At 40.1% G+C, this 18849-nt stretch overlaps 1 protein-coding gene across 6 annotated transcripts in view; it reads left to right on the top strand.

The window, feature by feature from the left end:
• Positions 1–18849, top strand: part of NPAS3 (neuronal PAS domain protein 3) — an 839936-nt gene that overhangs the window by 705357 nt on the left and 115730 nt on the right. For all 6 annotated transcript variants that reach the window (XM_032404923.1, XM_032404924.1, XM_032404925.1 and 3 more), the window contains one exon: positions 10777–10951. In XM_032404923.1, the coding sequence (XP_032260814.1) occupies positions 10777–10951 (175 nt within the window). The remainder of the gene's footprint in view (positions 1–10776; positions 10952–18849) is intronic.

Consider the following 18849-nt stretch of genomic DNA (forward strand, 5'->3'; position numbering starts at 1 on the left):
GCTTCACAAGAAATCCAAGTATTCTCTGTGCAATCACAGAAAATAATCCTTGTGTCTCTTGTAATGTCCAGAATTGCCACTTACTACACTACTACTGTACAATGAATATTACAATACATATTATTTTTCTAGCACAATTGTCTACATTTCTGAATTGCCCAGAATAGAAAAACTTATTGTGAAGACACTTGTATTGAAAAGTCAGCTCATTTTAATACTTTTCAAATAGTCATCTACTCTGTTCATGAATTATAATGCTCCAAATACATCTGACAATACTGGCTTTGAAAAGGAGATATGTCTATATTATTACATATTCATTTTCAAATAGATTTCAAACAGATTTTAAACCATTCATTGAAATTCATTGAAATGATAAATTCACAGTTGGATTTTGATTGACTCTTAATCCAATTTTACTTTTGATAAGTTTCACCCCTCCCTTCCCACCCACCCCCAACCTTTCTCAACCAATATATTTTTTTGTTCTGCTATTGGTTTTTAAAGCAAAACTGATGGGATAGGGTAAAACTTGAAGGTTTTGATAACTATATGTAAAGCTTGTCAAATGAATTGGTAAATTCAGTTCAAATCAGTAAAGGCCCACACTACAGGTGATTTGTCTGGCTAATTTCCAGTATACCCATGTTTCTCTGTAGAAGCAGATGTGTATTACAAATATCGGTTGATTCACACCCAGAGCAAAAGTTTGAAAGGGCTTTCAGTTACTGAGCCATAGAACCATCTCTAAATAACCTGGAAATATGCAGATAGCTAAGGTAGTTGGTGTTGGGATAATAGATTAAATACCTTGAGAGTTTGTGGTTGCCCAGCATGAACCAGCTGCTCCTTATCTTGAGCTCTTTCTGTCTGTCCTAGGTGGAGAAGTTGGGTAATACCTCTGCTGGGGATTGTATGGTCAGGTAAAAAGACAACAAACCTATTTAAGTCTCTTTGGAGAAGGAAGGAGCTAGATTAAAAACCATCCATCATAAAAACTGAGTTGATTACAGCATGCTAAGTATTGGAACAAATGAGACAAGGATCTTGGATTCAGGGCTTTAGCATGTGGGACAAGAAGTTCAAACTGGCGATTATTTCAGCCCTAGGTTTATAGGAGTCAGTTGTGTTTGAGATGCACACTCGGGAAGAAAAGCAAGATATGACATTTCCTGTAAATGACTTATTGAAGCTGTTTTTCAGTAGTTTAAAAGGGAAAAATAAAAAGGTTAATGAAGACTAGCATAGATCTATCTCCTTAGGGCCCAAATCCATCATCTAGTGTTTACTGAGCCTCTACCGAATGCTTCCCACTGTCCTGGGCTTGTGTAGCCCACCACCCCTGCCCTTCTGAGCTTCAGTGCAGTTAGAACCCCATGGTGTCTTGGACAGCTCCCTTTTTGTCACCTGTCCTTTCTAATTTTCTTCTCTACATAGAACCAGCAGAGGAGTTGCCCTCCCAGACAATTTGACAGGGAGTGACCTATAATGCTCAAATTACAACTTATTCGTATACTATGTTGTGCTGTCAGATATCTTTGTCATATCATTTAACTCTGCAAATGTTTGCCCTATCACTTCAAAGTGGGTTGTAAGCTCCTGGGGAGCAGGTGCTAAGTTTTAATGTTTCTTTTTATGCCCATAATCCAAATTCAGTGTCTTACAGAGAGCAGATGACTGATAAATACTTGATCGACTAAAGTCTTTAAATAGATTAAATCTAAAAATTCAGTCCTTTTATTCTAAAGACAATCCTCTATGTCTATTTTTTATTCTCTCACACCTCTTTAATATCAATTTCATGGTATTCTAATACCTCATGTTCTTCCACTCCAGAAGAGTAGTGGTTCTACAGCAACAATGTCCAGTAGAAATATGCTACAAACCACATGTGTAACTTTAAAAAGTAAAAATAAGCAAGAGAGATGGATTTTAATAATTATTGTATTTAATCTTTTGAAAATATTTTAATATGTGACAATATAAAATATATTGCAATCTTTTAATTTTTTACACTAAGTCTGAAACCTAGTGTCATTTTACCCTTATAGAATATTCTAATTCAGACTAGCCACATGTGGCTACCCTATTGGACTACCCAGCTCTAAAGACTATTCATGGATAAACTCCCGGGGTGTATGAAAGCCCTAAAATAAAATGCTAAATTGTGTGTTGTCAGAGCATCTTTCTGGTGACACAGAAGAACAGAATTTATCAGATTCCCAAAGAGGTTTATTTCCCCCACCACCATCAAACTCCTACCCTCAAATATCTTAAGAAACACAGCACTGCTTTTAGCCCGTGGAATGACTCCTTTTCTCTACTTGCCAGTTCTATTTACATTCCCTATTCTAACAAGACTAACTCACAGTCTGTTATTAAACAGTTGTGAATTTAACTTATTCCTTTAAAATAGCACCTAGAGACTGCTCAGGGTATTGACTCATTTCATAGAAAATAACCTCAAACACTACCACAGTTGGTAGTTACAACAGCCAAAATAAAATAGAAGTATATCAGGCCTTTCTCTTACGGTAATTCACTAGGAATAAAGGATACACTAGACCTATGTGCCCACATGGCTTTCAGGAAGTTCCTAAGATGCACTAAAACATGTCAATAGGAAATGTTCTGGAAGGGTCATTAATTGATCACAGCACAGAGCGTTTTATTCCTTCTTGTTCTCTTCGTTGGGTTATAAACTCCAGGTTAACTTGACACCCACTTCCTGCAATGGCTAAAATATTTTTTTTTTTTAAAGATTTTATTTATTTATTTGAGAGAGAGAGAATGAGAGACAGAGAGCATGAGAGGGAGGAGGGTCAGAGGGAGAAGCAGACTCCCTGCCAAGCAGGGAGCCCGATGCGGGACTCGATCCTGGGACTCCAGGATCATGACCTGAGCCGAAGGCAGTCGCTTAACCAACTGAGCCACCCAGGCGCCCCATGGCTAAAATATTTTTGTATACCTTGTGATCTTCTTGGATGAGATTTTTCAAGACCCCTCACAATGACCTGGAGGAGGAGAGCTGGTGGTTGCAAAGATAGCAGCTATGGCATGACCTAAATCAGGGAAACCAAGATGTCAGTGGAACAAGCTCCTCCTTTTGTTTTGCTTTCTCTTAAACATGACGCTCTCTTGAGGTCTACAGACAAATTCTCTTTCTTAAACCTTTCTAGTTTTGTTTTTTGTTTTGTTTTTTTTTTTTTGTCATTCTTGTTCTTCTCCCAACAGCATCACTTAAACATTGGGACTTAGCTCCTGGTGAGGGCTTCGGTCATAGAGTAGCCCCTTTAAAAACAATCAGGTATGATTAACTCTATTATTTGTGCGCATGAAACATATCCAGAGTTTTAGTCACATAAGCTACATTGTTTCTCTAGGACTAGAATAAAATAATCATGTGTTAACTTTCAAAACACAAATGGAAAAGGCAACTCCATAATGACTAGTGTTGTCCTTATCCATTTACCTTTCTTGAAAACAAAAGGGCTGTTTAGAATTAGGGCAAAATTTCGATTTCAATCTTAACTTATAAGCATTTTCTACTTTTTCTTATTCACATGACCAAAGAAGAAGGACAAAATTCACTGTTAGAATAACAAAAACAATTAAACAAGAATGAAGATATATTGATACTGAAGTCTGGCTATGCATAACATGCATCTCAATGTGTATCTAGATTTAAATGACAAATATTGAACCATGTAAAATTTGAGGATAATGGATTAACTATGCCAATATCAAGTATTTTATGTTGATTGGTTTCCTTACTACCAAGGTAATGAAGAAGCTTTGAAAGTGACATCTTACTATTTGTTTGATCTTCAGAGAAGAGAGATTGACTTCAGTTTCTTTTTAAGATTCTTCATCTTTCTTGGCATCATTTCACTTTTGACTATGTTGTAACCTCCAATTGCATCCTTTTTTCCTTCCCAGCACTGTGATAAATACTAAAAAATCCTTTTTTCCTTCCCAGCACTATAGAGCCTTTTCTGCTCTACAGACACTTTAAAACTATAGGAACCTTGTAAAGTGAGGTTTTAAAATTTCTTGATTTAGTCACTTTCACAAATCCTTGGGCTCATTCCTGTGATGTAATGTCCCTTCAGTATTACAGCATTCTCTAGGTTCTTCTTTCAGTGTCTCTTAATGAAAGGAAAAGGATATTGACATATCAAAACTATTTTAAAACCACTGCCTTCATAATACGGGGTAATGGAGAAATACCAGAACTATAGGACCACAAGAAAAAATGAAATACAGTATATAACTTATTTCTTAAGCAGAAAAAAAATGGGGGAGACTTCAAAGTCCCGATTTCTTTTATACCCAGGCTATTTCTAGAAGTATTCAAATATGCTCAATTGTAGTCTGAGTAATGATCCAGCTAACACTTCTGAATATTTAACATTCAGCGTCCTTGATCAATTCAGCTATTGGGAATGATAGTCATAAAAGCAGCGTAGTGTTCCATAGAACTATGCCTAAATTCGAAGCAGTATCTGCAATCTGTTCTTTGTTTCCTCTTGTGTTCCATTTCTCCTACAGCTTTTTTCTTTTTCTTCTCTGAGAACTAGGAAATCCACTGGAATTATCTTCTGGCACTTCCTAATCAAAGTTCAGAACTGGTTATGCAGTATTCTCTTCGGATACTGTGGTTGCACATTCTCGAGTCAGGCACTCCAAGGGTTCTAGAAAAGTATACAAAAATACACCAACAGAGAAGTACTTGGCCTCACTGATTCCCAAAGGAGTTGAAATGTTTATTTCTGAAGATAAACACATGATATGGTATCTTTTAGCTCAAATTCTTCTAAGGGAAGGCTCTGTTAACATATCTGTGAGAAGAGAGTTGGATTCATTTTCTTATTTGATGACATTGAAAGGATTTTTCATTCTGCCTCATCGTTCTGATATAGAACCTTTCTTTCTTCTTGTTCTACTAATTTATACATGTATTTCTGTAACAGACCCAATGCTTTTATGCGTTTTTCTTCAGATAAGTCAGCAAATACATAGAATGAGACAGAGCAGTAAAGAACATCAAGTTTCTGTCAAAACAGTTCATAAATATTCAGTAGAGTTCTGCAATATGTAGGAAGTTATGAAGATGGCATTAAGATACCAGTAAATCCAAAGAAAACCTATGCTAATCAAGCTATCACATCTTATTATATTTTATTCTTTTATCACTTTATTATCCCTCAATAATATAAACGTGCCCCCCAAAAAACTACAAATCCTAACCTGCCATGCTGAGATAGAATTTCCATCTTATCCTGGGTCAGGATTTTCTAACCAGGGTCTTACAGTGGATCTGAAAGCCTAACCTGGGAGTTCGTCTTCCAAACGGCTTGCCACTAACATCGTCCTCTCTTAGGTCTGACCTTCTATCACAATATGACTGGCATCCCTGTAGGAGCAGGGCCCAGCTGCAAAGGACTCTGGGAAAAGGGCTGAACCCACAGTGCCTCCGAGTCCTCCCGCAATCTCAATGCCCTCAAAAACAAACAAACAAACAAAATCCTATAAAAGGCTTAGGAAATTATACCTTAAATGGCAGCTTTTGAATGATATTTTTCGTGTGATCAAAATGAACAATGCATTAAAGAAATAGGTTTTCTGATCTTTCTTTATAAAAGTATCTTTCTCAAGTTGCTCCAATGTGGAGAGGACTGACAACATTGCTGCCTGTTCCTCATTTGTACCAAACCATCTCAATCGAAGGAGCACTGGATGCAATGAGTTGCAGTGTTAGTGCGTTGCTGTAGTTAAAAAGTATTTGCTCACCCCAGGGGGCCAAGCAAAGGCTATTGACATGCTTGCTTGATGTATGAAAAGACAAATTAGTCCCCCATCCTATCTACCAGCAGGGTACAGTGACCCTACATGGAAAAGTCAACTCAAACCACTGTACAATATATTTACATTTTTTTTTCCTGGGAAACTTCAGAGTTACCAAATCAACTGTGTCTAGTGTGCAAATTGCATGCAAGCTAACAGAATGTGAATTAAAGTCGGGGAAAGCCATGGTTTAGCTTGACTGTGCAGATGGCACTCGTGGCTACAGTCTGTTCTGAGGAATCTGTGGTAGGTAGCCTGAGTGGGGAGCACAGGGAGAAAGGACTTTAGACTAAATGACTGCTTATTACTCATTGCCTGTCTCCTGCCCCTTGTACATTCTCAGCAGTTTTCCAATACACTAAGCAATGTGAGAGAGTAATTTCTCTCCGTGTCACGGGAGTAGAGGGAGATCCAGGGAGCAATGTTGGAGAGACAACTCGAAATCCCATGGGTCTGTATACAATACATGTATAAATTAATAGAACAAGAAGAAAGAAAGGTTCTATATCAGAACGATGAGGCAGAATGAAAATAAACACAACATGTTTGGGTTTTTTTAGCACCACATAAGGTGATTGGACTTACTATAAAATGAAGAGGGTCTTATATTTATTTGCCTTACCATCCAGCTTGCACCAATCAGAAGAACACAATATTAAGTGGAGAAAGGCTATACCTTTCCGTTACGTAGATCCTAATCAACATAAAATGAAATTTCTCCAAAGTTCTGTTAATTTGAAGGGATGGTTAGGAAATAATTTTTATGAAATTCTGTGAACATTTCGATAACCAACTAGCCACAGTTCTGCCGTAGATTGCAGAGAGGGGGTTACAAAAGATGGCTGTATTAAAGAGTGCCTTAAAACCTGTTCTTTCCCTGCAGTTGGCTTTTATAGAAGAAGGTCGAGGTCTCCATGCATTCAACAAATACTTATTGGAAATATATCATGGTGCTATATTGTAACTCATTTTACAGGACAAATTATGTTATAATAATAATGCCGTGAGGGGTGCCTGGGTGGCTCAGTCATTAAGCATCTGCCTTTGGCTCAGGTCATGATCCCAGGGTCCTAGGATTGAGTCCCCCATCCAGCTCCCTGCTCAGCAGGGAGTCTGCTTCTCCTTCTTCCTCTGCCCCTCCCCCCTGCTCGTGCTCTCTCTCTCTCTCTCTCTCTCTCTAAAAAAGAAAAAAATAATAATAATGCCATGAATAATATAAAAGAACCAACCTAAACTTGTCCAAATCAAGCACAGATAAAGCAAAATTCTTTTCAGGTCTAAATATCTATCTTTTATGCACTCAGCAAACATTTGTGATAGACCTACTGTGTAGGAGACACTAGTCCTAGTTCTTATCGGGCAAGTTTTGGAAGACTTGGTAACATTGGATTGGAGCTCTGTTTATTTTTCCTATTTCAAGGTAGCATGAAGTCATGTCTGTTCATCAAGTGAAAGATCCCCATTCTTGGTTCCTGCAGTGTACTTTGAGGTGCAGAATTTAATGGCAGGTGAATTCTAAACAGTCTTCCTAAGAGAGAAAAATCAGACAAGGGGTAAGAAAAGTGGTTAACTGAGAGTTTGCCAACTGGGCTGATAGCCCTACTTCTACCAGCAAGCAGCTGGGTAAATTTGAACAAGCACTTTTAACTTCTCACCTATTAAATAAGAGGGCATTCGTGGATGGTTTTTAAGGTCTCTCCCAGCTCTAAAATCTAAGAAAGTGAAGTGAAAAGCAGTGCGAGGAATGTTGAAAGTGCTAGACAGATGTAAAAAGTGAGGAAGAAGAGGAGGAGGACCCTGGGCTCAGAGACTTTTGTCCATCTCCATGTCTATCTCCCTTTAGTATACCTGCTTTCGTGCCCTTTTTTGGCCTGAGAGATGAGGGCCAAGCATCCTCAGGCCTGGCGTTGGGCGAGCTGCCTGCCCTCACCCTCCTTCCACCCTGGTGCTCAGAGTTCTCTCCTGAATAAAAGTGAAGCTCAAGGGTGGAGGAGCTCAGAGGTCCCTGCTTGCTCTGCCTCCCTGACTGCGGACGTGCTCTCCGAGAAGTGGTAGGATGACAAGGCAGACTTTGAACCAAATTCTACCTCCACTGTTAGCCACTTCTATTCAAGTTCTTCTGTAGAAGAGGGCATCAGAACAGTTCAAAAGAGTGTGTGTTATGAGAATTAATCCAAGAAAAGTATGGAAAGTACTCATACACAGCGGTGGATAGCCCCCCAGAGCGTTACTGGTGTAGTTGGGGCTCAAAGCGTGCATCACGCGTGCCACACCCTCTGATCAAAGCCACGTCCCAAAGCCACCACCCAAACCCTCACTGTAGTTATGTAGGGGTGTGCATGTCTGGGGGTCACCCATTCTCATCCACCAAACACTGTTTGGCGGATGCAGCAAGCATCGTGTTGCTTCTTTCTTAAAAAGTGATTTCCTCTGCATGGTTTCACCAGATTTTCAAAACCAGGCTCCGAGGCAGGTAGAGGAAGTCTTGTTTTCAGCTCGGCTCTCGGGCCGCTGCCTTACCCCGTTCCCATGGAGGGGGCCCCCCCCCCCCCCCGCCCCCGAGTCACACAGAGCAGCCGTACTGCCCAGCCCAGGGAGGTTAAGTGAATGGTCCAAGGTCACACAGCAGAGGAGGAAAAGATTCTGATCTCCAAGTCAAGTTACGACCCCAAGTAGTTTGCGCCTTCCCCTCTGCCGTGTGACCTTGAGTATAGCACACACAGAAAGACCGAGATAGAATCAAATTCTCAGTGTCAGCCTTTCCGTCCACTATTAGACTCTGGGGTACCTGGTGGAAGATCCCTTGAGGGCACTGGGGGGATGTGATGTGGCACATCATGCCTCAGTCTTGCTCTAGATGTGTATACTTGGGCCATTATATGATGGAAAGGAAATGCCTGCATAAGCGAGCCAAGCAGGCTGTGGAGACAGGGGCCTACGCCTCTTCGCCGCCGTTAAGACTGGCTTACATGAATATTCAATAGCCGGCACCCCTAAAAAATCTATTAATCTCCCACCTGTGTTGTCATCTTATCACAATCTGTGGTCTGTGCCAAAAGGCACATTGCAGTATTAAAGGAAGACTCGGAGAGAAGTGACAACAATATTAAAGTGCTGCCATTGGACTCGCTGCAGAATGCCAGTGACTTTCTCATATTCACTAATCCCCAAACAAAATAACCATCAAGAAATATTAAAACACACATTTTATTAGTTTCATTTAATTTCTTAATTGCTCAAAGTCAGTTTACCCATTTATTGCTGTGTGAAATGCTTAGAGGCAAGGCGCACATTAAAGAGATTATTTCCATGTAATCCCTCCCTCCCAGAGGGTAGGAACTGATCACTTATGAATCCTGATTTACGCTCTGTAACAATATCAAATGGAGGAAATAGTTATTGTAAAATGATAGAGTCAGTAGTCGGGTAATACGGTAGGAGAGTGTAATTTAATAGCAAAGAGAAAGTACCTCATTTTCGGTAAAAGTTATGCGAGCCTTTTTCAGGAATAGCTATTAACCAAACTGAATTTAGCCTCCCATTTTTCTGGCTCTCCCTCTGTTAATTGATAGATGTTGAAGATGTGTAGCCTGTTACAATTTTAATCAAATGGTGTCTGGGAGTAGATGTGATCATTTTACTGGGACTTGGAGTTCTGGGGATAATAATTGCTCTGGGCATTATGCTCTCTGTGACAGTTCGCCCACTGCCAGGCTTCCTTCTTGGAAGAAAACGAGTGCAGGCTCTCAGGTGGAATTTGGAGGGATGCTGCACATTACGCAGGAAAGGGAGAGGAGGTAGGAAGGAGTGCTAGGTAAACATCCAGCAAGAAACTTCTGATAGTCTGAACTTCTGGCACTGGGGTACATCAGAGCTGGCCTGAGACCATGAAACTCCCACCCATCAGGGACCTGGGAAAGAGCTTTTTCTTTTTCTGTTGTTGACACACCTTTCCCGGTCATAGTACCTTGAACCCTGCATTATTTTAGGAGCATTATTGCTCTTCTTGGAAGGAGGTAAGAATTATACCATCAGAAGAGCACAGAGATAAGGCCAGTCCCTTAGACAGCAGGCAACCTAGACAGGGGCCTTGCCTGACAGCCTGGAAATAGGCCTGCCTTCACTGCAGGCTGACCCTCTTCTGATACTTGATATTCACTCTCTACCTTTAGAATCCGCCTGATACAAAGAGTATACCAAATAAAACATTTTTTTCAGGCCCTCAAGGAGATTTGTACCATGTATCTTATTAGATTGAAGGCAAAACAAGCTGATACTAGCAGAAAAAAAAATGGCTGGTTCAGACCCCAGCTGACCTCTTCTGCATGGAAAATTCTCCATATGATTACCAAGCTAATGAGTAATATTTAATGAAAACATTATGCCTTTGCATATATTTGTAAGCAGCACTTCTTTCGCCTAAATTTACATAGAAATAAGCTGATATGTATAAATACACATCTTGGAATTTGGTGTATTCTAAGGAAAATACTCCTCCGCTATCTCCGGCTGTTTCTATACAAAGCCCAAACTTCTCAATAAGAAAACCGTAGAATTCAGTCAATCATCCGGTTGACACGAAACATGCGAGTATTTGATGATGCATGGACAAAACAGCTGAACGCCGGGCAGGCTCCTCCACGTTTCACAGAGTGTTTTGGCTTTATACAAACAACGGTATATGAGAAAAAAACTGGGCTAAACAATTGCTAAATAAATACGTACCCCCCCCACACACACACACACAAAAAAATCTTTCAACTCGAAGAATCCTTCAGCATTTAAGGATGAAGACTCAGAACTAGGATTGTTGCTGGGGTCTGCATCTGTTTCCTTTTCTGCTCCAGATCTGAGTCACAGGGGTGCTGAATTTGAGAACAGAAGAGCCGTTGACACCTTTCTCTCCCACCCTTTCTCTTCCCCCTCTAGGTGGAGCTGACAGGCAGTAGCGTCTTTGACTATGTCCACCCGGGGGACCACGTGGAGATGGCAGAGCAGCTGGGCATGAAGCTCCCGCCCGGGCGGGGTCTCCTCTCACAGGGCACTGCTGAGGACGGAGCCAGCTCCGCATCGTCCTCCTCCCAGTCGGAGACCCCTGAGCCAGGTGGGAATTGCAATCCCAACATGTGGGATGGTGGGCAGGACCTTTGCCAATGACTGCACTCGAGTTGCCAGTGTGAAGAGACTATAAATAGGTCTAATGGTATTTAACAATTCCATGCAGCTTTCTGTCCCATACAGTAATTAAATAAGGAAGAGATTTGAAAATAAGGAGACATTTTAATAAGTATAATCCAGAGATCTAATTTCAGTTGAACAATACATAGAGAAGGTACTAGTTCTTTTAGTTCCTCTTTCAGATTACTAGAGGGAAAAGGTTCAGATTTGGAAAGCCCTCTTCTTTGTATTGTTACCATGGCTAAATGCAATGCATTTATTTATTATTCACCAAAATCTATGATAAAGGCTTCTTGAATATTAGCTTGTAGATAATTAAAAATATTAGGGACTTGCAGAAATCTTGGTTTCTTTTTTTTTTTTTTTTTTGTAAGCATCAGAAGGTACTTGAAAGATGTGAACAGATAAATTAAGGCTAAAAAGAAAACAGAAATGGCTACATTTTAAACTGCCTTTCCACCCTCAGTATTTAATTAGATCAATTGTATAGAGGAATGAACAGAGGTGACATTCCTCATTGGGATTCCTTCCAGGATTCTTATAGACTTTGCATTCAGAATGTTCCCATTTTCATTGTGTTGTACTGATGATAATTTAAGTATTAGGGGAAAATCCATTTATAAATTAAACAAAATGACTTGATATCCATCAGTCCCCTAGTTCATCAAGCTGTTCAAACACGGGGAAGATTGGCTGGTCGGCCTGGGTCTTCCGAGAGCGCTGGTAATTAGATCTGCGAAGGATTTATTCTTTGCTGATTGGGGCTTTAAATTAATTGAAGTTCCACATTTGTGGTTTTGTCCTTTTTGTACTTTTTTAGAGGAGATATTTCATATTCTTGTGTGGTGGAGTGCTTGGCCAAGCAGCAGTGGTTTAAATGTTAATTTTTCTCATGAGAAGTTTAAGATTTTTAATGAATCAGGGCCTGATTTGAAGTGCAAAGTTTTATTTGCTTACTTGGGAAATTATTTTTGCACTCCTTAAAGATGCTTGTACTTTACTTGACATGTTGTTTTAAAACAGATTTGCAACACAAACTCATTTTATAGAAAGAAAAGTGGAAAAAACCTGTCTTAAGATTAATACTAAAATGATCCTAAGAAAATACTTAAATTTGGCCTGCTTAAAAATAATCACAGTATGTTTGCTCACACAGATGGGAAAAAAAAAAACATATTTGCCTTTTTGGAAATATTTTAATTCCATCTAAAACCAATTCATATTTCCTCGTGTAAGTTAACTGCAGCTTCTAGGGCATAATTCTGCAACATTGGTGAGCATCTTTCTCCAGTGAGCACCAGGCATGAGAAGAGAGAGTATTTAAGACTACTCTTTACCATTTAAAAATGAAAATAATTTTGTTCCCGGGGAAGTCTTACCTTCTGTTGCTCACTGACTTCGCTGAATAGATGTCAGTGAGATCATTGAAACTGCATTTCATCATGAAAATATTCATACCTGGGCAGATTTGAGAAACAGCACATGAAAATAGTTTTTACTCTTTCCTGGATTAGGGAACCTGGATTGCTCATACTCCTCAACACTCAATGTATAAGAATTCAAGTTTATAAAACCCTCATTGTTTCCCTGACTCACAAACTCTCAAGTTTAGATGATCTCCAACCTTCGACCAGGGGAGCCAACCCTCTACGTCAAAGCCCACAGCTAACCTTCCAGCAGAACCACCCCAATGGGAAGTTCAGGAACCTCAAGGCTGCCCGTTCCACTGGCGAACAGCTCTGAGAGAACAGTTCTCTGAATATGGAGCCAAAATCTAAGTTTGCTGCAATTTCTCCTCACTGATCCCAGGTCTGTCCTCTGGGATCTCATTTCAGCTCTACTCCTTCCTCTCCATCCTAGCCTCTCAAATACATGAAGTCAGATATACCAAATTCTCCCTCCCTCCTGCCTTCCTTCTCCTTTGCAGGTCAAACAGCCCTTCATCTGACAACCATTATTCAATGGCATGTTCCTGAGACCGCCAGCCGTTCCTCAGTTTGTTAGTGACCCTCTAAGAATATGGTTCTGAGAACTCCCGTGCAGCCCTCTGGATGTATTCGGACTAGTACAAAGCAGAGGGACTGTCTCCTCTCTCGGTGACCAGATCACACCGTTGAGCTTGATCTCTCCCCAAACGCATGTTAAGGGTAACTTGTCACTTGGAAAAGACTTTGATCGGGAGAAAAAAATCCACAGCCTGTAAACCAGTTCTGCTGGGATATCGTAAGCTAGAGTCAAAATCAAACTGGCTTAAGATTGATTATAAGAACTCTGATCAATCCCGTGCCTTCCAGGAGGCTCCAGGATGCATAAAACAGTTCTAGGCACACTGTGAGGAGAATGGCGTATCTCCTTTAAAGCTACTCTGTCATTCAGTATTGAAGTATGGTTGACAATTTACTTGGGTTGCTTTCCCCTGCCCTCCCAGCCTTCCTGGAGCCATCATAACTAGTAAAATTGAAAATTCTGCTTTCTACATTTCTTAGCCACTGGGGCTTATTAGCAACAGTGGCATAAGGGTTTCTCTTCCTTGATGAAGAGTATAGCTCTTACCATTACAAAATGTGAAACTTACTCTGCCTTAAAATTCTGTAGCATTGGTTATTTTCAGTCTTAGGCTTAAAAGGCAATTAGATTGACTGCTTTAAATACTGAAAAGCAGTGTAGGGTGCTACCTTTAACTAAATATCTTCACTAATGCATATCACTGCTCCAAGGGAATTACTTAAAAAGTTCATGACAGGCACTACATCCCAAAGCTGCTTATGTTTCTTAAAGGCTGAAAGAATTTTAACAAGATTTCCTAATTCTTAATAATACGAGGGGACATTTTTGAGGACTTGTTCACTGCAACATAATCTTTTAAACTCTGATGAAACACAGATTCTTTTTTAAATAGTAGTGTAATTTTGTTGGAAAGGGGATATCAGTATATGGTGATTATGAAAATGGAGGTATGGACTTTTTCAGAAGCCCTGATGTGTTCAGTGTAGCATTACTAAATGACTGAAATCTAAATAACATTTGGCATTATAATAAAAGGAAATAAGTGACTAAACCAGCCTAAGAGGCAGCGATACTGTGCCATAATAGGAATTCTCTTTCTCTGAACTGCCAGCCCTGTGATCGTCTTATCTTGAACCAGTCTCAAGATAATGGGGGGGGGGGGGGGGGGCAGGGAATCTCTTGACTGTTGAAAATCCAAATAAATCTTTTACACATATGCCTAGTTATTCATAGTTTAGTAAATACTACTGTATTTCTTTTAGAGAAATCTTAAAGCAGGCAGAAGAAAAATACATGGGTGGCCTTGTTTGTAAAGTTATAAAGTTCTAGAGTGTCTATGGAGATTCTAACCATTTTGGAAGAGATTGTGCTGTCCTGCAGGCTCCCGCACCAGGGGGAGCACAGAACCTCTGGAACGGGATGTCTGGGTGGTCCCTTTTCTTTTTCTAGATCTGCATATATCTTTTCATTACTCTTAATGATTCTGTAATCTCAGGATTATGAGTGCTATCCTCTTCTCTTAATAAATTTCAGTGCTGCATCTTTAAATGCTTAATAAATAAAAAAGCAGCTCTTTTAAGAAATCCTGGAGGAACTTTAAAAATCTCCTGATATTCCTTAGGTTAGGTCATAAAATTGGGCTTTACTCCTTTTTTATTTCTAATTCTAAAATTAATTCATTCTTATTGTGAAAACTTTAGAGAATGCAGACAACAAAGAATAAAGACCACCAAACATCCCACTACCCCCAAATGACCACTGTTCATATGTATATACTCTATGCCTATCCTTCCAGATTTTCTGTTCCTATATATATAGGAACATATACATACTTATATATATGTATGTAGTATTGGGGGGGGTCATTGTCTGTTTGTCTGAAATAAGATCATAACATACAGGCTTCTGCCTTTCCACTTAACCTCACAAGCAGCTTTCCCTGTCATGTTTCTCACTTTAAGATTTTATTTATTTATTTGACAGAGAGAGACACAGCAAGAGAGGGAACACGAGCAGGGGGAGTGGGAGAGGGAGAAGCAGGCTTCCCGCAGAGCAGGGAGCACGATGTGGGGCTCGATCCCAGGACCCTGACATCATGACCTGAGCCGAAGGCAGACACTTAACCGACTGAGCCACTCCAGTGGTTTGTTTCCCACTAGCTAACAATCAAGTCCCAACTGTAGGAGCACTGGCAGGAGTCACACACCTGGGTCCTGCTTCAGAGGGAACTCAGCCAGGACAAGAGGTTCTTGCAGCTTATTGAATGGGTATGAGCTCATAGAGAGAGAAATCAATACTGCGCCAGGATTTAGACAACTGAGCAAAATGTATGAGACGGTACTTTTGGTCAAGAATAACTACAGCAGCATGGCTCACCATTGATTGTCTAAAATAGAGGTTATCGTGCTCCGTCTAAAGTTTCAGACAGACCTGCCCTGTTACGGGGGGGCGGTGAAGATAATCACTGTATAGTATGATCTTAATGCTATTATGCCCACTCTATGTCCTGAATATTTTAACGACAAGCAAAATTGAAGCAGTAGAGTCCTTGTCTGAATGCAAATAATCTGCATTTTCTACTTACGCGTCTGTGCCGTGGTAAATTTGATCAGCACTTGATTCTACAGGAATGCAATTCCTCTGAATTCATTAGCCAGTTCCATAATAAGTGATATAATTAGATGCATAAATGTTTAGGAATAACAATAAAGAATTTAAAAATTTATCTGAGGATCAGATCATTATTTTGTTTCAAAAACTGCTGAGATACACTTGTACCTTTAAGGGTGAATTATTTACTGTCTAGTATAGTGTTGGTGGGGGTGGGGGATGTTCTTTGATTTTTTTTTTTTTTTTTTGTTCAAGTTTCCTATCAATGAACTGAATTTAGAAGTCAGGCAAGGGAAACGATCTTACTAACCCCACATCCAACCTCGGTCCCCAGACAACGTGACTGTATCTACAGCACTCTCCGCTGTACTGCAAATGTCAAACAGAAGGTGTAATGGATTTAATATTAGCGCTGGCCAAGGTGTTGAGGGAGCTGTTAATAATGTCACTCCAGTTATTGATCTGAAGCCTTTAAAAATCAAAGAAAAGTGAGAGATCCCCTACTGGGGAAAGGCACACAGTGACTGGTTTTTATTGCCAATATATTTCTACATATAGAGTGGCAACTTTCTGGAATTATGTTATCACCATTAATCTCTGTGAGATTTTTGGAGTTGTTATATGGTAAGATAATATCATGGAGACTGCTCTGCATGCTAATGCTCAAAGATCAGACCAAGTTCTTTCAGACATCAACAGAGCTTGAGAATGTGCATGGTAATGACAACATTCAAGTTGTCTACCGTAAGACGTTGATTAGCACTAGATTTACTCTTGATGGCAATGTTGGCTCCACCGGAAGTATAAAATACGAACTCTAGTCACTAGGGTGAGCTGCACTCTCCCTCTGCCTTTCTAAAACTCTGACTACAAACCATGTAACCACGAACCACACAGTGACTCACTTGAGATGGAAATGAATTTTGTTCTTAACAATTAGTGTACCTTTTCAGGAAACTGCTAATCCTTCCATCTAAATGGCAGTTTGTATGCAATGAAATTTCTGCTTTCCATGGTCCCCAACTAATAAATGAAATTAAAATGTATAATTTATGTTGAATGTTTATCAAACTGTAAACACACACTTAATTCCTTTCCATATTCATACAACATAAGCAAAGATAAATCCACCAGATAACGTACCACGGTTATCTCCGATGGATTGAATATAAAATGCATCTCTACTGTAGCAATGATCCAGACGAGTTCACGATTACCCAACACTGGCCTGCCCCCTCTTAATACCCACGTGCGCACGTATGTGTCAAGTCTAGTCAGAAAGCAGCCTAACAAAAACTAATCTTTTCATAACCCAAAGAGATCATCATTTATGCATAAACTCAGCTTTATACCAAAAAATACATACGCAAAATTCTTTCCCTTAGCTATTTCATCGTTATTTTGAAACGAAATAAATATTATCTTTTGCCACTCCTGAATGAAGATGACGCATCTATGCTAAAAACAAGTCAGTGCTATTCTGGAGACTGCCTTGTCAAACTCAGAGTGCTTCTTGTGCCTCAAAAAACACTACCCTGAGGCAGTACTATTTTTCTCCTGCAGAAAGAAGACTATTTTTAAATGTCACTTTTATCCCCAGCTATGCTAAGCAAGAGCATCTGGAACTGCCACAGAAGGGAATCCATATTTTCCAGAGCTCTCTTCTGGCATTCAAGGCCTAGGCACACATCACCTTAATTGGTGTGAGCTCACTTCGGTGAGCTTGTCTGTGCGTGATGAGGACATTTCAAAGCGGCCTTATACTTCTAAGATCTTGCCTGAGGGAGCTCAAGAAAAGTCAGGTAAAATCTCTTCTTCCCACCAGGCTGTGCCGGCCTGGGACCTGAGCTCGGCGCTTCCAGGCCAGCCCCCAGGTCACATGGCGGCAATGCATGACAACATTTCCGGGCTTGACACCCTGACCTGTCGAAACCATGGTGGTGACTCACTTAGCTACAAGAGAACAGCCTCCCTTTTGTTCCCAGAGAAGATGCTGGATCTCACCAGAGTTCTGCATGCCATGCTGAAACAAACGTTCTCTTCCCAGAGTTAAATCACAGTGGTTGCAACTCAAAAAAAAAAGTGCAGCTTTTATATAAATTAATATCATGGTATTTAAGGGGTAGCAAATGGTTTGTTCAATAATAGAAGCACAGGACTCTTATCGAAATACACAATAGTTTTACTCCGTTTATATGTAGCATTTTTTTTCCCTAAACCTTCTATTGAAGGTTTAGAAGATCAATTTTTTAAACCCATTATTTTTAACAGTTATTTTATATAGCTTTCTAGGTCATAATTTTGACTTTTCTTTACCTGTGGTGATAAGGGGGTACATTTTCAGAGGTTCTAAGATGAAACCCAAGACAACTTGTTAACGGATGGCCTGTCCTTCTTCATTAAAACAAACCAACAAAAAAGTGGCTGTCTTTGTCATTGGATGATCACAAATTATAGATTCTATTTCTCAAACTCTTGCCTTGAACAAATCACAAGTTATTTGCTTTTAATACATATCGCTGCACAGAAATTTCATCCCTGTCCAAATTATACCATTCCGAAATCTTCATCTGCACTAAACAGCAGATTTACGAAGGATCCGTTACCTGGCGTTGACTGAGCTTTGCAGGGTGCACAGATCAGAAGAGGCAGAGCTGGCTAGAAACCATTTCCACCCCTAGTGAGCAATTTACTCCTGATTGCTTGGGGAAAATACTGGAAATATTGCTTCTGTGTAAAGTTTGCAACTTCCAGTTGTCAGCTCTTTGCCAAACAGTTATTCCCGAGTACGGCGTTAGAAGCGAAGTGCGCTCAGGCCACTGCGACACGGCTGGTACTCACATCCTGCCTGGAGTGTGCAGAGCACAGAAACCACTAATTACAGGAGTTAATTCACACACTGTCCCTCTGAGGCAGGTCAGTGTGTTAGCCCTATTTTACAGATGGGGGTGCAGGGAGTGATGGAAATTCCAAGTGGCTTGCCGCAAACCACACGTTTTTCAGCAGCTAAGGTTAGAGTAAAGGGTACAATATGAGGGTTGGAGTAGGTACAAAGCCTAGGAACTGGATACAAAAAGGAGACAAAACCCTGATAGCAGACCTCCAAGCAGACCCTAGAGAGGAATATTTTCCAAGAGGCTTCTGGCATCCAGAGAGAAACCTAACTATCCCCTTATGCAAATAGTTCATTGGCTAAATCACATTTTT

The sequence above is a fragment of the Phoca vitulina genome, unplaced genomic scaffold, assembly GCF_004348235.1.
Source record: "Phoca vitulina isolate PV1807 unplaced genomic scaffold, GSC_HSeal_1.0 scaffold7, whole genome shotgun sequence".
NCBI lineage: Eukaryota > Metazoa > Chordata > Mammalia > Carnivora > Phocidae > Phoca > Phoca vitulina.